The sequence below is a fragment of the Aotus nancymaae genome, unplaced genomic scaffold, assembly GCF_030222135.1.
Source record: "Aotus nancymaae isolate 86718 unplaced genomic scaffold, 86718_ANA_hifiasm-v0.15.2.pri h1tg000014l, whole genome shotgun sequence".
NCBI lineage: Eukaryota > Metazoa > Chordata > Mammalia > Primates > Aotidae > Aotus > Aotus nancymaae.
Window position 1 is genome coordinate 68,690,218 of NW_026988425.1, and position 23,259 is coordinate 68,713,476.

General features: G+C 42.9%; 1 protein-coding gene across 2 annotated transcripts in view; it reads left to right on the plus strand.

The window, feature by feature from the left end:
* SV2C (synaptic vesicle glycoprotein 2C) overlaps positions 1-23,259 on the plus strand; it is a 280,950-nt gene that overhangs the window by 240,405 nt on the left and 17,286 nt on the right. The window contains exon 13 of one of the 2 annotated variants that reach the window (XM_012462136.3): positions 13,473-17,532. The exons of the other annotated variant lie outside the window; for it this stretch is intronic. Within the exon in view, the coding sequence (XP_012317559.1) occupies positions 13,473-13,656 (184 nt within the window). The 3' untranslated portion in view covers positions 13,657-17,532. Of the gene's footprint in view, positions 1-13,472; positions 17,533-23,259 lie in introns of those variants that run through there. 2 annotated transcript variants of the gene reach the window in all.

Below are 23,259 nucleotides of genomic sequence, written 5' to 3' on the forward strand. Positions count from 1 at the left end.
CATCGGGGGCCATTTTTCACCTCCTCCACAGAGCTTGAGGCCAGGAGCACACACCTTGTGAGCTGCAGCCCACACTCTCAGGGCCATCCTCCAGTCTGCACAGACTCCCGGAGCTGGGCAGGCCTGTCTCATGGCGTCCTTTGGCCACATGTTCCTGCCTTTCTCTGCCTACCTTCCTCCCTCTTCTTATGCGTGCCCGGTTTCAGACAAGACCTCAGAAAGGATTTAAGGATCTGATTGTTCACACCTGCCATTCCCTGAGAGTCCTGGGCAGCTGCTGCCATCACCCAGTGCAATGGGATTGGTCTCTTCCTTGATGAGCTAAAATCAAAACATCTTCCCGGAATTAACTGACCCAAGCCCTCCCCTTAGGACTGTCCTTGTTTTGACAGAGTTCTCTCGTTTCCTCCCCATGCTTCACTCCCGAAGGTCTGCCATCTTGGATCTCTTACTGACCAGCTGTTTGACCTCAGAGACCACTCAGCATAACTGGGCCTGGATTGTTTGAGTTAAATGAGGAGAATGAAATAAACAGTATCTCAGGGCACTTCTAGCTCTAGAAGTCTCTTTACCATCATCATCTAGTATTCTATAATGGCAATTTCATTCATTCTATTTTGAATACATTCTACATCTAATATAAAGATAAATATCTCACTTATTTGTGAAGATTTTGGTACAGAGGAATCTTTCAACCATTGCAACTAACCAACCTATGTAATCCGCTCCATCTGTGGCCCTTTGCTCGGCTTGATTTTTCTTTGGACGCCTTATCATTATATATGTTTATGCTTTGGCTAACCAGCAAATGTCAGATTCTTTTTGTCTCTGGCAGTTAGAAGTGGACGGTGAGGGGGTGGGGAATATATGCTTACTGCTCCTACAACCTTGCTGCCAGGCAATATATTACAATGGAAGCAAATCCTGCCAAATGTACAGGCTCAAAACAGTCATAAAGTCAGTTCTTGAGCTCCAAGGAAGTCCATCTCACTGTCCTTGGGTACTGAGCAAGCCCTTGCATGAAAGGGCCATGTGCTGATATGCTAACAGCAGGGTCACTAGGCTTGCAGGCCAGCCAGGGAATCCCCCTTTAATTGTGGGGTGCAGCACAAGGGGGCTCTAGAATCTGGAGTCTAGACCAGGTGTACCATTTCACCAATTTGAGACTGTGGGGCTTGGAAGACACTGATATGTTCATTAGGCTAAGGGCAGACCATTCTTTCCAATCCATTGTTTATCCAGAACAACACATCGCCAGAGAAAAAATCATCTCCCTGGTCATTAACAAACCTTCTCATGCAGATTTCTAAAATGATCTTTAAAGCACTAAGTAACCCACCCGTTGATTCTTGATTCATGTGCTTTAAATTCTATGGGTATGCTTTAGAGACAATCTCTCTGTCATATTGTTTATACTGAAGTACTTAAAGCAAATTATCACCCAGATCTTAAGATAAGATGTTACGTTGCATGTTTACTTGTTTAGCTCACTAGAATGTTAGCTCCTTGAGGGCAGGACATTGTCTTCCTTATATTGCCATGAGTCTAGGTGAATGAACGAATGAATGAAATATGCATTTGAAAATTAATTTGGCTATGGATGGTAGTTTTCCTCCCTGTATGGGGTCCAGCTTCCCCACTCTCCAGAGTGAGCATTTGGGCCAGTGTAAGGGAGGGAGTATTGGTCTTCATTCCTCTCTCTGCTGCCCTTTGGGTCCCTCTCCACTTCTTCCATCACAGCCTGAGACCTCCTGATCCTTCAACTGTCAGCTCCCCCTTCCTCATAAAGCATTGTCTATTAGAGACTCACCTCCTCCTCTCCCTCTACTGTACCAACAGAGTGGAAGAAAGAGCACTAATCTGGGAAGTCACTGAATTCAGGTGCAGTCACTGCCAGAAAAATAGCTGGATAATTTGGAAAAGCCCTTTCACCCCTCCGAGCCTTGGTTTCCTCATCTGTGCCTTGGAGGGTAGGTCAGGCACTATGCTGGGTATTTTAAATGATCTCAACTTACTTAATTCTCATCCCAGCCCTATAAGAGTAGGTATTCTTACCCCATTTTCAGGTAAGGAAAATGAGGCACAGAGAGGGGAAGTAACTTGTCCTGGATCATTTAGCCTCAAACCCAGATGTCTGACTCAAGGGTGCTACTCCCAGCACAGACATATCTACCTCCCCTCCCAGTAGGTGTGGGAATCTATTTTTAAGCAGCTCACCTGTCTGTTGCGATGCACAGCCACGTTCATGACCTTGGCCATAGGTGAACTCTAAGGGGTGCTCAGTCTATCTGATAAGTTGTATCATTTTTTACCCCGGCCTGGGCCCTCACTCCCTAGCTAGGTTAATCAGATAAACAAGACACAAAGGCTCTTGTTATTACCTTCCCAGAATATTTGATTTCAACAGGAATAAGCAGTCAAAAGCCCCTTGATGGTGGTGGAGATGGGAGGGAGATGAAGAGCTACTTGGGGTCCAGGAATTTCTCTCAGCCCACAACTTGTAGGTGAGTCCTTCTTCACTTGGGTGTAAGGAAGGCCCTGCTCGCAGAAGTGCAGGATGGCATCTCGCCCTTATTAAGGAGCATAACCAAGCACACACACACAATACATACTTGGGTGAGACAGATTTTTCTTTCTTTGAAGATTAGAAAACAATTGAATTCAGTCTTTTCTGACTTGAGTATAAAATTCATTTTTTTTCTCTAAAAAAAAATGATAGTCTGATATTAAGAAAACAAATATGACCCAACTAATTTCCATTAAAATGTCTGTTACAGGCCGGGTGCAGTGGCTCATGCCTGTAGTCCCAGCACTTTAGGAGGCCGAGGTGAGCGGATCACCTGAGGTCAGGAGTTTGAGACCAAACTGACTAAAATGGTGAAACCCCGTCTCTACAAAAAATAAAAAAGTCTATTACAAAAATCTACTTCCAACATATTTGGAAGATCTCAGGAAATTTCTTAGTTCAGCCTTTCATTTAGTAAGTATCATAGGCATCTGTTCCGGCCCTGAGAAGAGGTAATGCTGAGTCACTACAGAGGCTACCCGGCTCCACTCCCTCAGAGTTGATCTGGACCTAAACAAGGCTAATTCTGGACAAGGAGATGCACAAGATTGGTATAAACCAGCCCTTGGAGGGGAGTGGGAAGGGTAGTGTGGAGAGAATCAAGTTGAGGCAACTGAGTGAGAGCTGGAAGAGAAGGAAATGATTCAGATTAGGTGAGAAGCTGCCTCTGGTGAAATAAATTAAGCTCTATGATGTGAGAAGCAGAGTAAACAAGGGAGCTTAATAAGAGCCTAAGCAGGAAGGGAGAAGAAAAAAGGGATGGGAAGCCTTTGGGTTGGATCCCTCTCTCTCTCCTCTTTAGTGGGCAAAGCATACTTTGCTGGCCTCAGTATCCTCTGCACCACGTTGTAAGCACTTTCCCTTGGATGTTTTATCCCACCTGATATTCCCTAATGAACACACACAAACGAAGCAGGTCACATATGTGAAGATGTTAATTGCAGTATCATTTATGTTACCCCAAATTTGGAAAGCTCCTATTAGCCAATGGTATGGTTATGGGAATAATGGTTCCATGCTAAATAAATCATTTCATTTTAAACAAAACATCAACATGAGAAAACAGTAATATGAATGAAAAAAAGCAGAAAGCAGAATTCTCTAAATCCTCTGATATCCTATGATTTATATGATTGGAAGCAAGCTAAAGGGAATCCAGAAATGAAAACCATTTGTCAGAAAGGTGGAGTGAATATTTCGTTTCCGTAATTACCTTCGTATATGAAACCCACATCAATTGAAAGAACACAGACATCTCTGGGAAGACAGCAGCATTCTCAGCCTTGGATACACCTTCTTGTCACATGAAGCTTCTAAAAAATACTAATGATTGGGCCCCAGTAGAGAAGTAAATTCAGAATCTCTGTGCATGTGGCCCTAGGCATCCGTATTGAACACATCACTATGGTTTGAAAGCTCCTCCAGGTGATTCTGATGCCCCCAGGCATAAGCACCATTAGGTAAGGGCATGGTTATATGTGTCCATGCACCTTGGTTCAGCGAGATTGCTCGCCTAATCCTAGATTGAAAACATCTGCTTGGGAGTAGGAACTTTGTTTAGGGACTGGAGGGAGGTAAGCCATTTAGCCCTCAAGAAGCATTAGGGATGTGTCTAAGGCAAACCCAAGTGGGCACCATGAGGGAAGTTAGGGAGATGTGAGAGTTCTGGGAGAGGCAGAGAACACCCCCATCCAATGCCATCCTTCTCCTGGCAAGTTCCTACTGTTCCTTTAAGCCCAAGCCTATTCTTATCCACCCGCTCTGAGAAACTTTCCTTCAACTGCCACTACCCCCAGCTCCATTATCACTTTCTATCCTCCTGCCCCCATAATACTTTGTGGGTATCTTCAACATTGCACTTAGCATGTATGTTGCCATGATCTTGTCATCCATCTTAGTGCAAACGGAGGTTTCATCTTATTAATTTTGGGGTCTCTGGAGCTTAGTGCAGTGCTTGACACTTGGCAGATATTTTATGAATGATTATATGAATATGAAAAAATGCATAGAATATGTAAATTAGGAGTGTATTAAGGACAAATGTGCTTGTTAGCAACATTTAAGAGTTTCTTGCACTCTTAGCATTGTAGTGTGATAGCTTAGATGGGTTCAGGGTTACAAAAGTTCTTTTAAGCTAACCTGATGACTTAGCCATCATTTTTAAGGTTATTTCTCTGAGATAAATGAAATTCATTGTGTATTTCAAATAACCAGCTTCCAGATGAATCTTTAGTTCACAGTGTCCTTTTGATTAAAGGACTGCCTGTACTTTTCAAAATGCCCCATGCTGAGTCTTAAGTGTTCTTCTTGTAACTTCTACCAATTATTTGAGTTGTCCAGAAAAAGTTTCTTTCCAAAAATTTAGACTAGACAAAAAGAATAACCTGCATACACTTTTACCCTTTAACAGGTAAATTCTATAAGCTAAGTCTGGATCTACACCATTTCAGGCCTTTTCAAAATGTGGCACTTAAACCAGGCGCTATGGTTTATGCCTATAATCCCACCACTTTGGGAGGCTGAGATGGGAGAATCACTCTAGCTCAGGAGTTCAAAACCAGCCAGGGAAACATAGTGAGTACCCCACCTCTGCAAAAAATTTAAAAATTAGCTGAGCTTGGTGGCACATACCTGTGCTCTTAGCTACTCAGGAGGCTGAGGAGGTCACTTGAGCCTGGAAGGTCAAGGCTGCAGTGAGCTATGACTGCCCCACTGCACTCCAGCCTGGGCAACAGAGCAAGGCCCTTTCTCAGAAAAGTGGCACTTAATTGTTCTTTTCTAATAATCTCATCAGTTGATGGGGTAGATATTCAGCCAGTGTTTAAACAGTGGCTAATATTCACACAGTGCCTACCACATGCCAGGCACTGCCCTAAGTGCCACCATTTTTCAGTGTCCTTTTTTTCTTCCAAGGAGCCTCAAAAAAACCCACATCTGGCCCTGCACTAAAGACAGAAAAATCCACAGAGGCTGGATGTGAGGATAAAATTATCCTCATTTTATCCAGAATGAAGCCAGTAGTTTTCTTTTTTCCTCCACCAATTAAAACATAAAATGGGCCAGGCATGGTGGTGCATGCCTATAATCCCAGCACTTTGGGAGGCCGAGGCAGGCAGATCACTTGAGATCAGGAGTTCGACCAGCCTGGCCAACATGGTGATACCCTATCTCTACTAAAAATACAAAAATTAGCCAGGCATGGTAGTGCGTGCCTATAATCCCAGCTACTCGGGAAGCTGAGGCAGGAGAATCACTTGAACCTGGGAGGCAGAGGTTGCAGTGAGCCAAGATTGTGCCACTGCACTCCAGCCTGGGCAATAGGGTGAGAATCTGTCTCAAAAAAAACAAAAAACAAAAAAACAGCATAAAGCAATATAAATAAACTGGAACCCAATAAATTGTGAAGACCCCAGAGAAGGAGCCACCGTCCAGCTGCAGAGGTGGCCACATCCCCATCAGCTGAGTATACGTGCTACTGCAAACCAGCCCCATATACCAGCACATATGTCTCACATGTGGAGAGTTTATGATGCAGGGAGGAGAGCCGCCTTAATGGAATGAGCAACAGGGCAGCTGCAGTTATAGGGTACATTTTGGGGAAAGAATTCGCATTTTAAATTTTTAAATAAGTAGATTGAGTACAAATTGAGAAAGGCTTCTGGCTGAAGAGATAAGGAGCAAAGGATGGAGCAGTAGAATGACATGAGATCATGTCATTCTTTCCCTTCAGTGCTTGTTGGTTAAGAGAAGGCATGAAAACATATTTGGTCTGAAAAATAATGCATTAGTTCATTCTGCAGCTGACAGTCAGGGCTCTGCAACCTCTGAGCTCCATACCCTCAAAGGACTTTATGAGCACAAGATACCTTGTACTTTGTGTGTCTGCAGAAGCAATACCCTTTCCTTTAAGTGACAACAGAGAGTAAATGAACTAAAAGCCTATTTATAAACAACCCCAAGGGAGAGTCACTTTGTGACTGGTTTTTCTAATACACCTGTGTATTCTAATTTTCTAGTACACAGCTGTATTAGATGCATTGAAAAATCACACCCAGCTGGGCCTGGTGGCTCAAGGCTGTAATCCCAGCCTTTTGGGAGGCTGAAGCGGGTGGATTGCTTGAGCCCAGAAGTTCAAAACTAGCTTGGGCAACGTGGTGAAACCCCATCTCTACAAAAAATACAAAAAAATTGCCCAGGTGTGGCAGTGCGAACTTTAGCCCCAGCTACTCAAGAGCCTGAGGTGGGAAAATCACCTGAGCCCAGGAAGTCTAGGCTGCAGTGAGCCATGATCGCACCACTGCACTCCAGCCTGGGTAACAGGAGTGAAACTTGTTTCAAAAAATAAAAAACAGCCGGGCATGGTGACGCATGCCTGTAGTCCCAGCTACTCGGGAGGCTGAGGTGGGAGGATCGCTTGAGCCCAGGAGTTCTAGGCTGTAGTGCACTATGCCGATCGGGTGTCTGCACTGTTTGGCATCAATATTGTGACCTCCCAGGAGTGGGTACCACCAGGTTGCCTAAGGAGGGGTGAATCGCCCGGGTCGGAAACGGAGCAGGTCAAAACTCCCGTGCTGATCAGTAGTGGGATCACATCTGTGAATAACCACTGCACTCCAGCCTGGGCAACATAGCAAGACCCCGTCTCTTAAAAAAATAATAATAATAAATAAAAACAAAAGAGAAATTACACCTGCAGCTGCACATATTTGAAAGAAAAATTTACTTATCCAAGGAAAGGGTAGTCACGTTTTCTTGAATGCCAACACTAATTTTTTTTTTCTCTTTCTATTTTATTTATTTATTTATTTATTTTAGAGACAGGGTTTTACTATGTTAGCCAGGATGGTCTCAAACTCCTAACCTCATGATCCACCTGCCTCAGCCTTCCAAAGTGCTGGGATTACAGACGTGAGCCACCGCACCCAGCCACCAACACTAATTTAAGGAGGCTGTGTGCTTTGCATCCACACCAGATTTTCATCTAAAGAACTGCCTTTGCTTGGCAAATGAAAACGGAGATTCTTAAGAAAAAACGATTTGATTGTCTTTTTAAAAACCCTCAGATACCAGATGCTCCTAACGCATCTGCCTTTAGTCTGCCCAGGAATCTCAGGAAGTCATCCGTTCCCCAAGTAGAGTTTCAATGATACAAGGATATAGCTGCCCACATTCTATACTCTACTCTGAGTTATACCAGAGGTTTGTCACTTGGGAAAATATGGTTATTTTAACCTAGAGGTAAATCTTATCTGGGTCACTCTGCAGTTTCAGCACTGAGAGACTTCTTCATGACAGAGAATGTTTTCCTTTTCTGTTTTCTTATCAGCAACATACACACAGGCCATTTCCCAATTAAGAATACAGCTTATCTTACTACTATAAAATGTATCTGGTCATTTATGACTCTAGAATCTAGAAACTAAAATGTTAGTTTAACAAAGTGAAAAGCTGGGCTTGGTGGCTCGTGTCTATAATCCCAGCACTTTGGGAGGCTGAGGTGGGAGGATTGCTTGAGCCCAGGTGTTTGACACCAGCCTGGGCAACATAGCAACAGCCTTGTCTTCATTTTGTTTTTAAGTGAAAGGAGTCAGCCTTTAAAAAGCTGCATACTGGCTGGGTACAGTCACGGTGGCTCACACCTATAATCCCAGCACTTTGGGAGGCTGAGGCAGGTGGATCACAAGATCAAGAGATGGAGACCATCCTGGCCAACGTGGTGAAACCCCATCTCTCCTAAAAATAAAAAAAATTTGCTAGGCATGGTGGCAGGCGCCCGTAGTCCTAGCTACCCAGGAGGCTGAGGCTGGAGAATTGCTTGAACCCAGGAGATGGAGGTTGCAGTGAGCCGAGATTGTTCCACTGCATTCTAGCCTGACAACAGAGCAAGACTCCATCACACACACACACACACACACACACACACACACACAAATATATATATATATATATATATATATACACATACATACTGTAAGATATCAACTCTGTGACATTCTGGAAAAGGCAAAACTGTGGAAACAGTAAAAAGATCAGTGGTTGTTCAGGGTTGAGGGGAGAGAGGAATGAATAGATGGAACACAGGGGACTTTCAGGGCAGTAAAACTATTCTACATGATACCGTAATTACAGATACATGTCATCAAAATGTGTCAAAACCCACAGAATGTACAGCACCAAGAGTGAGCCCTAATGTAAATCGAACTTTAGATAATAACAATGTATCAATATTGGCTCATCAGTTCTAACAAATGTACCACACCAATGCAAGAAGTTAATGGGGAAACTGAGGGTATAAGAGAACTCTAGTTTTTGTGCACTTTTTTCTTGTAAACCTAAAGCTGCTCGAAAACATCTATTCATTTTTCTAAAGAACAGCACAAAAGACAGTTTAACCTCACGGCATATCCATGGAGGTTTGGGAGGTAGCGATGGGGTCGTTCTAGTATCCTTAAGTCTTCTTTGATACCCAACATGTAGGCTCAAGCAATTTCATTTGAAAGCAGTTACCAGTATGTTAAATCTCCTTATCTTTTTAGTGGTTGTTGCCATTACTAGTCTCTTGCTTTAAACAAGAAGAGGAAAATACGAAATTAGTTTACCCTCTACTGAAGAAGTTTGTTTCTTTCAGTCAGAGATTCTGTCACACTCTTCCTACACTGCAAACGGTTGGCAACCTTGCCTCACTTCAGGAGCCTGTGTACTCTACTTTCTAGGTGTCTTAGTCAAAAACAAAATCAGCGCTTACTGCACTTTATTAGGTGTGATCTAACCCACAAAATCACTGGCTGTGCACTAACTCACAGGCTAGATTTGTGCAGCTTAGGAAGGAGTGTTTATTCCTTTCCCATGGTGCAGAAAGGAGAATGGTTGAATAATAACCACAATAAATATCTCAGTTATGAGGAGTACACACATTGAGGGAACTATTATTAGGTACAGTACAAGTAGTGATGAGTAGTTATGACTTGCCAAAGAAAAACCCACACTTATAAATTTACAAATCAATCAAAGAAAGATGTGTACTAAGTGCTACACTTTGCAGCTTATAAGATGCATTTCCCTCTTAAGAAAAAAAAAAGTATCTAAAAATTGCCCTGTATTTAATCTGCCTTTAACTCAGTGATGGCCAAAAAACATTAAATTGGCATAAAGTCAGAAGGAAATGCATGTTTTCTCATGATGTCAGTGGTATATGCAGGCTCATGAACAAAATTAAGTTTCATCTGGGCCTGGTGGCTCACACCTGTAATCCCAGAACTTTGGGAGTCCAAGGCAGGAAGATCACTTGAGTTCAGAGTTTGAGACCATCCTGGGCAAATGGCAAAACCCCATCTCTACAAAATATACAAAAATTAGCTGGGCATGGTGGTGCAAGCCTGTAGTCCCAACTATTCCAGAGGCTGAGGTGGAAGGATCACCTGAGCCCGGTAGGTCAAAGCTGCAGTGAGCTGAGATCACACCACTGCACTCCAGACTGGGTGACAGAGTGAGACCCTCTCTCAAAAGAAATTAAGTTTTCTGCCCAGAAGATCACTTGTTACATGTGTACTAAAGATAATAAAATCTTTCTTTTTTAAAAAATATCTTAAGAAGTGGGATGTTTTTTACTTATACACCTACGTATCTTAAAAGCCAGCAAAGAGAGTGAACAAGATCTTCCTAAGCCCACAATTTGATTCTCTTCTGTCATATTTTCTTGGACTTGATTTCCCAAATGTTGCATTGGCTCATTGGTGTGCCCTCCATACTATCTGAAAAATGAAGGATACAACTTCATCCTCCCTAATTTTCTCAGAAAATTCCATGGGCTCTTCTTATTTAAGACCTAGCATGTTAATTAAACTAATAAAAGAAAATAGGAAGCTGATCAGCAACTTCAGCAAAGTCTCAGGATACAAAATCAACATGCAAAAATCAGAAACATTCCTTTACACCAACAATAAACAAGTGAAAGCCAAATCATGAGTGAACTCTCATTTAAAATTGCTACAAAGAGAATAAAATGCCTAGGAATACAACTTAAAAGGGATGTGAAGGACCTCTTCAAGGAGAACTACAAACCACTGCTCAAGAAAATAAGACAGGATGCAAACAAATGGAAAAAAAATCCATCTTCATGGATAGGAAGAATCAATATCATGAAAATGGCTATACTGCCCAAAGTAATTTACAGATTCAATGCAATTCCCATCAAACTACCATTGACATTCTTCACAGAATTAGAAAAAGCTACTTTATATTTCATATGGAATCAAAGAAGACCCCATATAATAACCAAGACAATCAAAAGCTAGAGGCATCACATTACCTGACTTCAAACTATACTACAAGGCTACAGTAACCTAAACAGCATGGTACTGGTACCAAAACAGCATATAGACCAATGGAACAGAATAGAGACCTCAGAAATAACACCACACATCTACAACCATCTAATCTTTGACAAACCTCACAAAAACAAGCAATGGGGAAAAGATCTCCTATTCAATAAATGGTGCTGCAAAAACTGGCTAGCCATATGCAGAAAACTGACACTGGACCCCTTCCTTATACTTTATACAAAAATTAACTCAAAATGGATTAAATATAAAACCCAAAACCATAAAAGCCCTAGAAGAAAACCTAGGCAATACCATTCAGGACAAAAACATGGGCAAAGAGTTCATGACAAAAATGTCAAAAGCAATTGCAACAAAAGCCAAAATTGACAGATGGGATCTAATTAAACTAAAGAGCTTCTGCACAGCAAGAGAAACTATCTTCAGAGTGAAGAGGCAGGTGTCCCAGCTTCCCCGACACTGAGCAGAGGGAACCTACAGAATGGAGGAAAAATTTTGCAATCTATTCATCTGACAAAGGTCTCATATCCAGAATTTACAAGGAACTTAAACAAATTTACAAGAAAAAAACAAACAACTTCATCAAAAAGTATACAAAGGATATGAACACATACTTCTCAAAAGAAGACATTTACATGGCCAACAAACATGAAAAAAAACTCAACATCACTGATCATTAGAGAAATGCAAATCAAAACTACAATGAGATACTACTATCTCATGCCAGTAGGAATGGCGATTATTAAAAAGTCAAGAAACAATAGATGCTGGCGAGGCCGTGAAGAAATAGGAACACTTCTACACTGTAGGTGGGAATGTAAATTAGTTCAACCATTGTGGAAGACAGTACGGAGATTCCTCAAGGATCTAGAACCAGAAATACCATTTGACCCATCGATCCTATTACTGGGTATGTACCCAAAGGAATACAAATCATTCTACCATAAAGACACATGCACATTGATAGACTGGATAAAGAAAATATGGTACATATACACCATGGAATGCTATGCAGCCATAGAAAGGAATGAGATCATGTCCTTTGCAGGAACAGAAAACCAAACACCACATATTCTCACTCATAAATGGGAGTTGAACAGTGACAATACAGGGACACAGGGAGGGGAACATCACACACCAGGACCTATTGGGGGTTGGGGGATAAAGGGAGAGAACTTAGAGGATGGGTCAATAGGTGCAGTAAACCACCATGGCACACATATACCTATGTAACAAACCTGCGCATTCTGCACGTGTATCCCAGAACCAGCAGTAAAATTGAAAATAAATAAATGAAACACTTAGCATGAAAATAAATACAATAAAATAGGGAGTTAAAAATGTAAATAAATATATTGTTGTACTTACAACAGTTTTTTCTTCTTTATTTTTTTTTTAAGAGAGACAGGGTCTTGCTATGTTGCCCAGGCTGGTCACAAACTCCTGGGTTCAAGAAATCCTCAAGCTCAGCCTACCATACAATTTAACTTAGGAATGAAATTTAACTTTCCGTTTAAACATAGATGTTTCTGAAATTATGGGAATTTAAAAACAAAATAATAAGTCACTCTTGTAAAGAGATGAGAAACTGGTCAATTTTTCTATATCACCCTTGCCACCCTTTGCCTGGGATGAAAGGAGGTGTCCCAGCTTCTCCCACACTGAGCAGAGGTGACCTGCCTCTCTCTAATGAATTGTGCTTTATGCCTGTTTCGTTCCTGAGAGAAGAGTTTGGATAGAGTAGGATTAAAGTTTGATTTAAGAGACCTTTCCTGCAGGGCACATTGGCTCATGCCTGTAATCCCAGCACTTTGGGAGGCTAAGTCAAGAGGACTGCTTAAGCCCAGGAGTTTGAGTCCAGCCAGGGTAATGTAGGGCGACCCTCCATCTCTACAAAAAAAATTAAAAATTAGTTGAACATGTCAGTACACACTTGTAGTCCCAGGTAGCTACTCAGGAGGCTGAGGTAGGAGGATCGCTTGCACCTAGGAGGTGGAGGCTGCAGTGAGCTATCATTGTACCACCGTACTCACCTGGGCAACATAGCAAGACCCTATGGCTACAACAATAAAAATAAAAATTAGCTCTGTATGGTGGCATGCACCTGGAGTCCTAGCTACCCAGGAGGCTGAGGTGGAAAGATAGCTTGAGCCCAGGAGTTCAAGGCTGCAATCAACTACTGCTATGTCACTGCACTCCAGCCTGGGCAACAGAGCAAGACCTAGTCTCTAAAAAAATGAGAAAGAAAAAGACCCTTCCTTCCAACATTAAACCAGTAAAGATGTTTCATACTCCCTGCAATTTTCTCTCCCTTTCTGTTCACAATACACTGGGACTTACAGGCAGAGTAAGAGTCAATGGAAGCTATGGTAAGAAAGTCACCAGAAGGCTGGAGGAACAATACCAACAGCTGGAGTTCTCCCAGATTTGCAAACAAACATTGATTTGCTCCACTGATGTACAACACAGTCTGAGTGAAGAGCATTGAAAATCTAGGACCTTTTTGTCTAAAGTTGGACTCATGGAAGGCATTTTCTCAAACTTGTTCATGTCTTTTTCCTTTGCAGGGCAACAGGCTTCGGCTTCTTAAATGCGCTATGCAAGGCAGCAGCCGTCCTGGGAAACTTAATATTTGGCTCTCTGGTCGGCATCACCAAAGCAATCCCCATCCTGCTGGCTTCTACTGTGCTTGTGTGTGGAGGACTCGTGGGGCTGCGCCTTCCTGACACACGAACCCAGGTTCTGATGTAATGGGGAACAAAGCCATCCTTCCTGCGTTTCTTCCTCCTACTCTGGGTCAATTCTCCTTCCTGACTCAAGGCTTCAGAGTTTTCCTATATAGAAAGGTGATCAAGTATCAGAACATAAACACGCGCTGTGACTTAAAATTTAGAAGCATATCATCTTGTCCCTTTGTGATTTTGCACACTTTTTTTTGGTTTTGTTTTTTTAATGCACTGTTATCTTTCTGACCTGTGATGCTACTGCCTCCCCCAAATCAGTGGAAGCATTTCTAGAATGCCGTAGGCAGCCAGGCTTCCCTGGGGTTCTGTTCATAGAAAGCTTAGAAGCCAGAAGACTGGGCTGGTGTAAGGAATAGATCCTGCTCCTAATTTAACATTAACAGGAAATATAAGCCGGCACATTATTGCATTTGTGCTGAGAAGAGGGATTCTTTTTTTTTTTTTTCTAACAGAGTGATATTTCCTGTTTACTCAGAAAAGGATACCCAGTAATTCTCGCTGTTATAGCAGAGCCTTTCAAAGAAAACCATGTGGTACCAGACAGGGCTGGGTGGGGCCCTTTGGGGCAAGACAGTTAAGGTGACTCTGCTGACAAGAAAAATAAAAGCTCTGCAATTAGCAGCAAAAATCAGAGTGAGCCGCATAAGTAAGATTTCTGTCAGAACACCCAATTAAACCTCTGGAAAGTGTGAGGAAAAAGGACCATAACAGTGTCTGTGATTGTGGCAGTGGTTCAAAATGGTTGAAAATCAGAGACCAGAGCGAGAGCTTCTGCCTCCATTGACCACTCCCACCCCTTAAGCCTGACCTTGGTCTTGCCAGACAGCAGATTCAAAGAAAGCAACTGCTTCTTAAAAACTGTCTGCCTACTTGATTCTGCCACTTACCCACACTGTCTCTAGTCTAGAGATTGCCAGTGGATAGCTAAATTGTAAATTGCAAATTAGGAAGAAATTCACACCTAGAGCCATTTGGAAATACAAAATGGTACCTCTTTCTGGTACCTCTTTCCTGTGGGACTGGTCCCCCAGGACCCCCATCCCACCTGCCCCGCACTTGACACTCAGCTTCCCAGCTGGCATCACCAAAGAGGGTCTGTCCCTCTATCTTCCCCAGGGCTGACCCACTGCTCAGTGCACTCCTGGCTCCCTGTAAAACCACAGCCCGCCTGTACTCCTGAGGGGCCTCTCACAGACAGACCATCTCCCTGTGGTGGTTTGGCTGCTCATTTTACCTCTGGAATCTGCCTGGGCTTGGAAAAAGAGGTCAGCCAGGACATTCCCACGGGCCAGCTGTCAGCTACAGGACCTTCTCGCCTCTCAGCCTCCCCTTCCCCCAGGCTTGTCCTTTTTACACATCTTCTTTGAAATCTGAAGCCTCCTTGTAGACTTGCAGCCAATGACCAGAAGCCAGGAATAAATCCTATATTTAAACAATATTCCTTTTTTAATTGCCTTGTTAGAGGGTTATCCTTGTTACTTATTATAGGCATTTTCAGACGAGCCACAGCTGGGGGTGGGGGGGGCCTCCAGGAAGGGAAAGCTTTTGTTTCCACTAATCATTATATTCAGAGATGTCCTAACTCCCCTGAGGCCCCCCTGCCTCCCCCTCCCCTTCCTAATGATCCCTGTAGAGCTCAGACTAAGTGAAAAGCTTCTTTCATTAACATAAGCCATTAATCTACTTCCCCGTGAAGTAATTCAGGTCTGCAGAGGGGAACAGACTCCTGTTGGGGACAGTGGGAAGAGGGTGGTTCCCTGGGGACCTGTGATCAGGGCTAGAACATCAGGAAAACCCAAACCAAAAACTTCAAAGGTGGCAGGAAGAAGAAAAATCACTGAAGACTAGACAAGATGCATTTGAAAGATACCAACAGTGCAGGGAAAGAAACAACTTTCTCTCACTTCTGCCTCCTATCATTTTATTGGAGAACAAAGACAGCAGTCAAACAACCCAAGAAAGTACCCTGTACGTTTTCTTCTTCCGTATGTACTCATTTTCCCGCCTATCTATCCCTGATTTGTCTTCTTAAAAAAGACATCTGGCACGCACCACCACACCTAGCTAATTTTGTGTTTTTAGTAGAGATGGGGTTTCTCTAAGTTGGTCAGGCTGGTCTCAAACTCCCGACCTCGGAAGGCTGAGGCAGGAGAATCACTTGAACCCGGGAGGCGGAGGTTGCAGTGAGCCGAGATCATGCCATTGCACTTCAGCCTGGGCAACAAGAGCAAAACTCTGTCTCAAAAAAAAAAAAAAAAAAAAAAAAAGACATTTGGGGACCTGAGCAGATCTTTTAGTTGAATGCAGCATGTGCAGAAATAACTGCAAACCAAGGAGTGCATCTCCATCAGCCCATCAGAAGAAAAATAGAAATGTGCATGAGTATCGCTGTCTCTAGTCCTCTGTGATAATTAACTTTGCTTACTAGACTACCTTTACTTTTAAAAATATCTCTAATGTCTGCTCTAGGGTCTAAATGCATAAAATATCTCCCAAGTTGCAGAGCACAGTTATTCAGAATTTTATTTGAACTCTGGGTTGGGTCAGAATGAGATAAACCAGCAAAACCTTACTTCATCAGACTGCCATCCGGTGTCCCCTGCTCTAGGACCATTCTTGGCCTACTTGATACCTAATCCAAGCATCCTTGGTGGCCGAAGAGAAATCTTTCCTAATCTCTGGGGCAGTCTGGTCACAGACCTTCTTGGTCACCACCTCTCCCACCTTTTGTGCACTCCTCCCTGCCTCCTTGAGATTGTTCATCACCTTGATTTTCAAAGAGAGCTCAAATCATTTCCAAAGTATGTGGTGTGGCCTGTCTAGCTTGCTCTGGATTTAGCTAAAGATTAAGAAACAGCCAGGATATTAAATAGAAACTCTCAGCTGTATCAGTGTAGCAGGCTGCTGGCACCCAAATATGCAACTGACATCTCATTTCATCTACAGTAGAAGGAAAATGAAAATTTGTGCAAAAATGAAAACTTAGGAAATAGTCCACTTATTTCTACCTCCTTTTCTAACTAAAAATTTCCCTATTACTCTGGAATCAATCCAGAACACTCCCAAGTTCCATTATTATCACAGAATCTTCTCAGTAGGGAAAAACAACTGCTTCAAACTGTAAATTCTGTATGTACCACATTCTGTCCCAAGTATTGGGTCTTAAGGCACCCAACTCACATTCAGTCCTTGCTGCCTGAATCATCTCACACCAGAGTTACAGACCTGGGAGAGACGATAGACGGGTCCTAGCCTGACCTTCACCACTAAGCAGTACAGGGACCCAGATCTTTCTGGGGAGACTAAAAGTCATTGAACATCTCTGGTTCTCACTTTCCCCAAGCACAAAGTAAAGCATTGGGATTAGTCTGCTCTCCAGCATTCTAGAACACAGTAATGAAAAGAGCTTCATTTTTTTTTTTTTTTTTTTGATGGAGTTTTGCTCTGTCACCCAGGCTGGAGTGCAGTGGTGCGATCTTGGCTTACTGCAACCTCTGCCTCCCAGGTTCAAGCAGTTCTCCCACCTCAGCGTCTCAAGTAGCTGGGACTACAGGCACATGCCACCATGCCCAGCTAATTTATATATGTTTTAGTAAAGATAGGGTTTCACCATGTTGGTCAGGCTGGTCTTGAACTCCTGACCTCAAGTGATCAGCCCGCCTCAGCCTCCCAAAGTGTTGGGATTACAGGCGTGAGCCACCGGCAGCCTCAACTCATTTTTACAAGCACTAAAATAGGTTTAATTTATAAACTGAAAAATTAGGAAATAGATAAGCATAAAAAGAGTGTAGGAGGTTGTTTGGGAAGCCCGCATGGACTAGGCCAGAAAGCACAGTCCCTGTGCTGTCTGTCCTGCCGATATCTCAGCATCTTGTGTAGTATCTCTGTTGTTTGACAGTTACCATTGCCCATCCAGGAAAAGGCCCCACCCTGACCAATAAACACGCTTAGGTTAGAAGACTCTCTGATCTCAGTATTACCCTACAGCTCTCCTGACTGTTTATTCCATTATTTTCTTGAAACATGGCCTTAAGTATTATATGTAGGTTTTCAGAAACAATTTTTCAGTGATTTTACTTATATTGGCAAATAGACAAATCTCACCAAATCAGAGTTCATGTTTTCACCAAAAACTGCTTAGTTGTCCTTTCAAGATACCTTAAGAGATCAAAGGGGAGGTGGGAAAAGAAATGTAGTGACAGAAGGGAGAGTCCAAGATGCCATTGATAAGCTTCCAGCAAAGAGATGAGGGCACAGCTTTCTAAATGCTGGGATCACTTCCAAAGCAGTCCAGGGGAATACTTTCTGATTGCCTCTGCCAATCCAAATAGAATATGATATTCTCCATTTTTGTTTCTGTTTGATGTCAAAATGGCCTTTTTACCTATTTCTTCAGTAAGACACCTTATCTGTTCATGCATTAAAGGCTCTGAAGCCAGGAATGTCTGAATTTGGCCTTCACCTGGTATCATAGAAAGGCAACTGGCATATTGGTGTTTGCATATTGGCTGCATATTAGGTTTTCTTTAATCTCCACATCGTGCCAAACTTAGTCCAGTTACTAACCCTAAAAACACCAGTCATGTTGCAACAAGAGAAAGAAATCTGCACAGTGGGAAACTCTGAAGTGGACTATACCTTTCTTAGAGTTTTCGTTTCTGCTCAGCAAAATATGTGTTTTAAGTAAAGCTGCTCTTGTAATCTGTAATGTAGACACACAAAAAAAGAAAACCTGTGAGTATCTCCTGGATGTTTTGCGTGTCCCTTCATTGTTTCAGGTATGGAATGACAGTTCTCCATGTGATGTTCTTTTGCTCTAAATGTTGACCATTCCTCTTGTCACCTGTCTGTCGCCAACAGGGCCATTGCCAGGGCTCCCTTCAGTTTTTCTCAAACAATATCTAAATGCAGTTTAGTAATCCCAGGATTTTGAGTTAAAAGGATACAGCTCATGGGTCTGTTTCACTCCTTACCTAAGGATAGCAGGGTTGGGCAGGGAAAGAGCTGGGCTGAGCCTTCGCTGATCTCTTGTCATTTCATGTGATTACCCAGTAAACACTTATTGAGCACCTCCCATGTGATAGGTATTGAGGCACTGTGCTATGTGCCATAATTAAGCCTTTGGAGGATTTAAATGAGAACAAGGGAAACAGAATGAGAGAAAACACCCTCACACTGATTCCCACTACATATGAACCCTCCTACCCCCACCACCCCATAAATACAAAGTGTTATTTTTCCACGTTTAAAACAAATAACAGCCTTCAGCAGGCAGTGCAGGAACTATTCAGTCATTGGGATTACCTTTGATGAGAGGAGAGAGCTCCTTGATTACCTGGTTTTTTTTGGAGAGACTACTGACTAGTATTTGGAAAATGAGAAAAATGAAAGCACACATAAGCTGTTTCCTTAAATGATCTCAGCAGGATGTTGCACTAAGATATTATTCAAAGAAAAGAATCAGAGCAGAGATAGCCCCATCTTTCTAGAGCTGTTTTTTTTTTTTTTTGTAGGGGGTAGGGTGCGGAGTCTTACTCTGTCACCCAGGCTGGAGTGCAGTGGTGCAATCTCGGCTCTCTGCAACATCCACCTCCCAGATTCAAGCAATTCTCCTGCCTCAGCCTCCCAAGTAGCTGGGATTACAGGTGCACACCACTATGTCCGGCTAATTTTTTTGTATTTTTAGTAGAGACAGGGTTTCACCATGTTGGCCAGGCTGGTCTCAAACTCCAGACCTCAGGTGATCCACCCTCCTCAGTCTCCCCAAGTGCTGGGATTACAGCCATGAGCCACTGTGCCCAGCCTAAGGTCTCGCTTTCTTCTGAAGTATTCTTTTCATGGCATGAAACCAGCAACAGGAGCTAGGGAGCCTGTTCCCCAGTGAATAGCGCTGGAGTTTCCTCTTCAGAGCCAAGTCAGCAAAGCCTGCAGCTGCTGCCACTCCCCTGGCCTGTGCCTCCCAGGGTGCTTCCTTTCTGATTTTGAAGATTTATGAGTGAGTCAACTATCTTGACGGACAGCCTAAAACAGTTTCCCTCCTCTCTACCCTCAGCAGATAAGCCATCCAGAAAACAGGTTCTGTCAGCCAGTAACAGGGACATTTTGGGGTTTCAGTTTAAAACTGGTGCATGTTGTTGCAAGTGTCTTGAAGTTGCAAAGGACGTTTGGCGTTTTGGGGCCTGCAGGGGGGCAGAGCAGAAAGAGAGTAGTTGTCAGTGACCCTCTACCCTCCTCTGAGAGCCCCATTGCCATTTTTCCCCGCCTGTTCTCTCCTGCTTACCTCCTCAGGGCAGTGGCCACTCATTTCCTTTCTTTCCCTTTTTTTTTCTTTCCTCCTCTGGTCGACAACCCCTTAATTCTAGCCATGTACAAAAGCAAGGTCAAGCTTTCCTGGGGCACTGGGGATGAAAGGCCATGCCTGTTGTGGAGGCACAGAGGATGGAGAACATGGAGAACAGGAGTGGGTGCAGAGGGAGTGTGAATGTAAGTCTGCTGGCTTTGGCACAGCTCCCTGTGGAGGGCTAGATTTCCAACTGCTTCTCAGTGCCTGTGCCCTGATAGGATGGACACAGCTGGCATGGAATCAGAGCAGCCCATCTCTGGAGCAGAAGGCTGAGGGCTCAGTATTTGACTCCTGAAAGACCAGGATGTTCCCACCTGGATTCTTGAGATTCATTGACTAGTGGAGGTCAATAATACTCTCCATGTCTGCAGAAAGTCCCACTTGGTGTGGAAGGGTAGGTGCCTTCCGGTTAGGTCTGAATGCTAAAATTGCAGAGATTGTCCACTCTCTGTCTACGCTACCACATCCGTGCTGCCCTTAGATCCAAGAGCACCCAGGACTAGGAACAGAAAGCAGCTTTCAACCCTTTGTTCAGACTCAGATGGAGTTTAACTCAAACTGGTAACCTACCCCAGCAGCAGGGATGCAAAGTCCAAAACAGCTTTGTGGTGCCTGGGGAGTGCCTAGGCAGCCTGCTCACAGGGGCTGGGGCCATCTAGAGCTAGTGATGAGCTGGAACAGCTTTAAACCAGTCCATCAGAACTGATTGTTAACGTTTCAGGATTTTTGAGAGTCAGCTGGGAAACACAGCTATTACTAAAAATTAAGAATAGATCAATTATAGCTAAAAACAAAGGCAATATATTCGAAGCTCATCACTTTCTGCTTATTTTACTACATTTTACCATTATCTATGCCCATTATGTCTGTATGGTAGAAATACTATATAAGCGTACACTACTACACGCATCTTCCCAAATGATAGTATATTTGTAGCTTGAGATCAGCTATGGTGGCAATATTTATACCATGGAAAGCAACAAAGCCATACAAATCAGACTCCTCCTAATCCCCAAGTCAGTTGTTAAACATTAACCAGCATATCACTATCTAAAGCCCTAAAGAAGACTTGGCCTCCCAGTGCGTAGACCCAGGCCACACCACCTTGAGTTGCATGTGTTTATGGGTCAGCATTGCCCCTAAGTCCAAGGAAGGGGAAAGACTTAGCAAGCTCAACCCCATATGATTCACAAAGGGCTTCTTTCTGCATTTGCGCTGACTCAGAATAGGACCCAGTACAGAGAATCCACCATTTTCTATGGGTGTCATTCCTTCAGGGAGAATGTATGGTAAAATCAGCTATTTCATGCTATACAAACAAAATGAAACTAGTTTGAAATTGTCAAGTGTCTCCCCTCTGGCTCCCATGTAGTCATCCAAGAAGGAAACGCCTTCCTTGCCTTGACATTTACCAGGCCTGCCTAGATAGAACTTGACAAATTGGCCTAATTTCATTTCCGCTGCAATTATTATATATTTACTTTACTGAATCTATGTCCTGAGTCAGTCAGAAGAAAAAAGAAATGTCCTTTCTTGATACACACTTTCTTAGCATCCATGCAGTTATGTATCCTCACCCTGATCCAGGAACATACTGAACAGATCCTATGTCTTTTGTTAATACCTAGATACACTAAATAACATCCTAGAAGAGTCTTCTCTTTCAGGTGAACTTCCATTTTGAACATATGCTAAACATAATATCCACTGTCTTTTTTAACGAGATCTTGGCAATGGTCCTGTCGGTTTTGGTATTTGGGTTGTTTGGCTTTATTTTTTTTTTCTTTCAATTTTTAATGCTGTTTAAGATCTCTTGCTATGAATGTTCCAGTTACCCCTATCGTACTGTATATATGTGTGCTGCATGTGTGAACCCCAGTAAATTCTGTTTCAGGTTTTGGAGTTTTCATCTTAAGTACAGCTGGTCCTGTTGTGAACTCATCTTTCTGGTATACTCCTCTGTGTCTGATTTCCAATTTCCAAAATGTTTGACCAAGTGTGTTTTGACAAATATCCTGAGACAGCCATGCGTATCCTTGTGAAAGGGCATGCTCCATGTGGGATGGCTCCCGTACAGCATAAATCTATCAAATGTGGAATTGTGTATACATGTATATGCCAGATAACTAACATTCATGTAACAGCTACAAAGGTATTTAATGTATATCAGATTAATAAAAGAGCATTTTTTTGCTCTGTTATATTCAAATAACGATTGCTGTGTGACTGACTTCCCTTCTAATAGACCCTTCAAAAAATAAGCATTTTTTTAATGTCCTGGGGTATAGAGAAAGCCTGTTTCTTAAATTTGGGCTTATTTGAATTGTTTCTGTGGGCTGGTTTCATGGATATTGATGTGTTGTTGAGAACACTTTCCAATTATTAGACAGGACCAGTGGGAAGAAAATGTTTGTGGGGGAGTTTGTGGCAAAGCAGATGCTTGTGTTCTTTTGCCCTAGAGCAGGAATAGCAAACAGATTTTTCTTTAGCATATTAACTCCAGTCGATTGGTAGTAGCTGCTTGGAATAATGGTTTAAGAACAATGAGAAAAAGTGCTATACTTTATGGAATTCACATTGGAGGCAGAAACACAGACTTAAATGCCACATATTTCCTATCCCAAAAGAGTCCCCATGACTGCATTTAACAGAAGACACAAGTGTCTTTACTAACAAAGGGGATGGGGCCATCCCAAGGTTGGTTCTGATATGGCTTGGTAACATCACTGGAGACCCTGATTCTTTCCATCTTTTAGATCATCCTTGGCATACTGGCTTTTGTCCCCCTGTGAGCATGAGATGGTGGCTGCAACTCTAAGCATCACATCTTCACACATCTAAGGTCCAGAAGGAGGACTAGTCCCTCTTTTTGACCCCTTTTTAAGACAACATTCTCAGAAGCCTCCAGCAGACTTCCCCTGTGTCTCTTTGGCTTGATTTGCATCATCTGCCTACTCCTAAACCAATCACAAGCAAGAGGAAAATAATTACCATAACTGGCTTAGACTAATGAAGATTCACCTCTCCTGAATAGCTCTAAGGGACTCAGTCTTTCCTGAAGTCCATGGCTTCTGACTGCCTGAACAAAATGGGGGTAGGGGGTGGTGTGTAAGCAAAGAAAAAGGCAGGTAGCTGCTGGGTAGGCAAGCAACAGTGTGCTGTGTCTGAACTCTAGAACCATGCTGTCTAATATGATAGCCACATGTAGCTATTTCTATTTAAATTTAACTGAAACCAAGAATTCAGCTCCTTAGTCACACTTAGCCA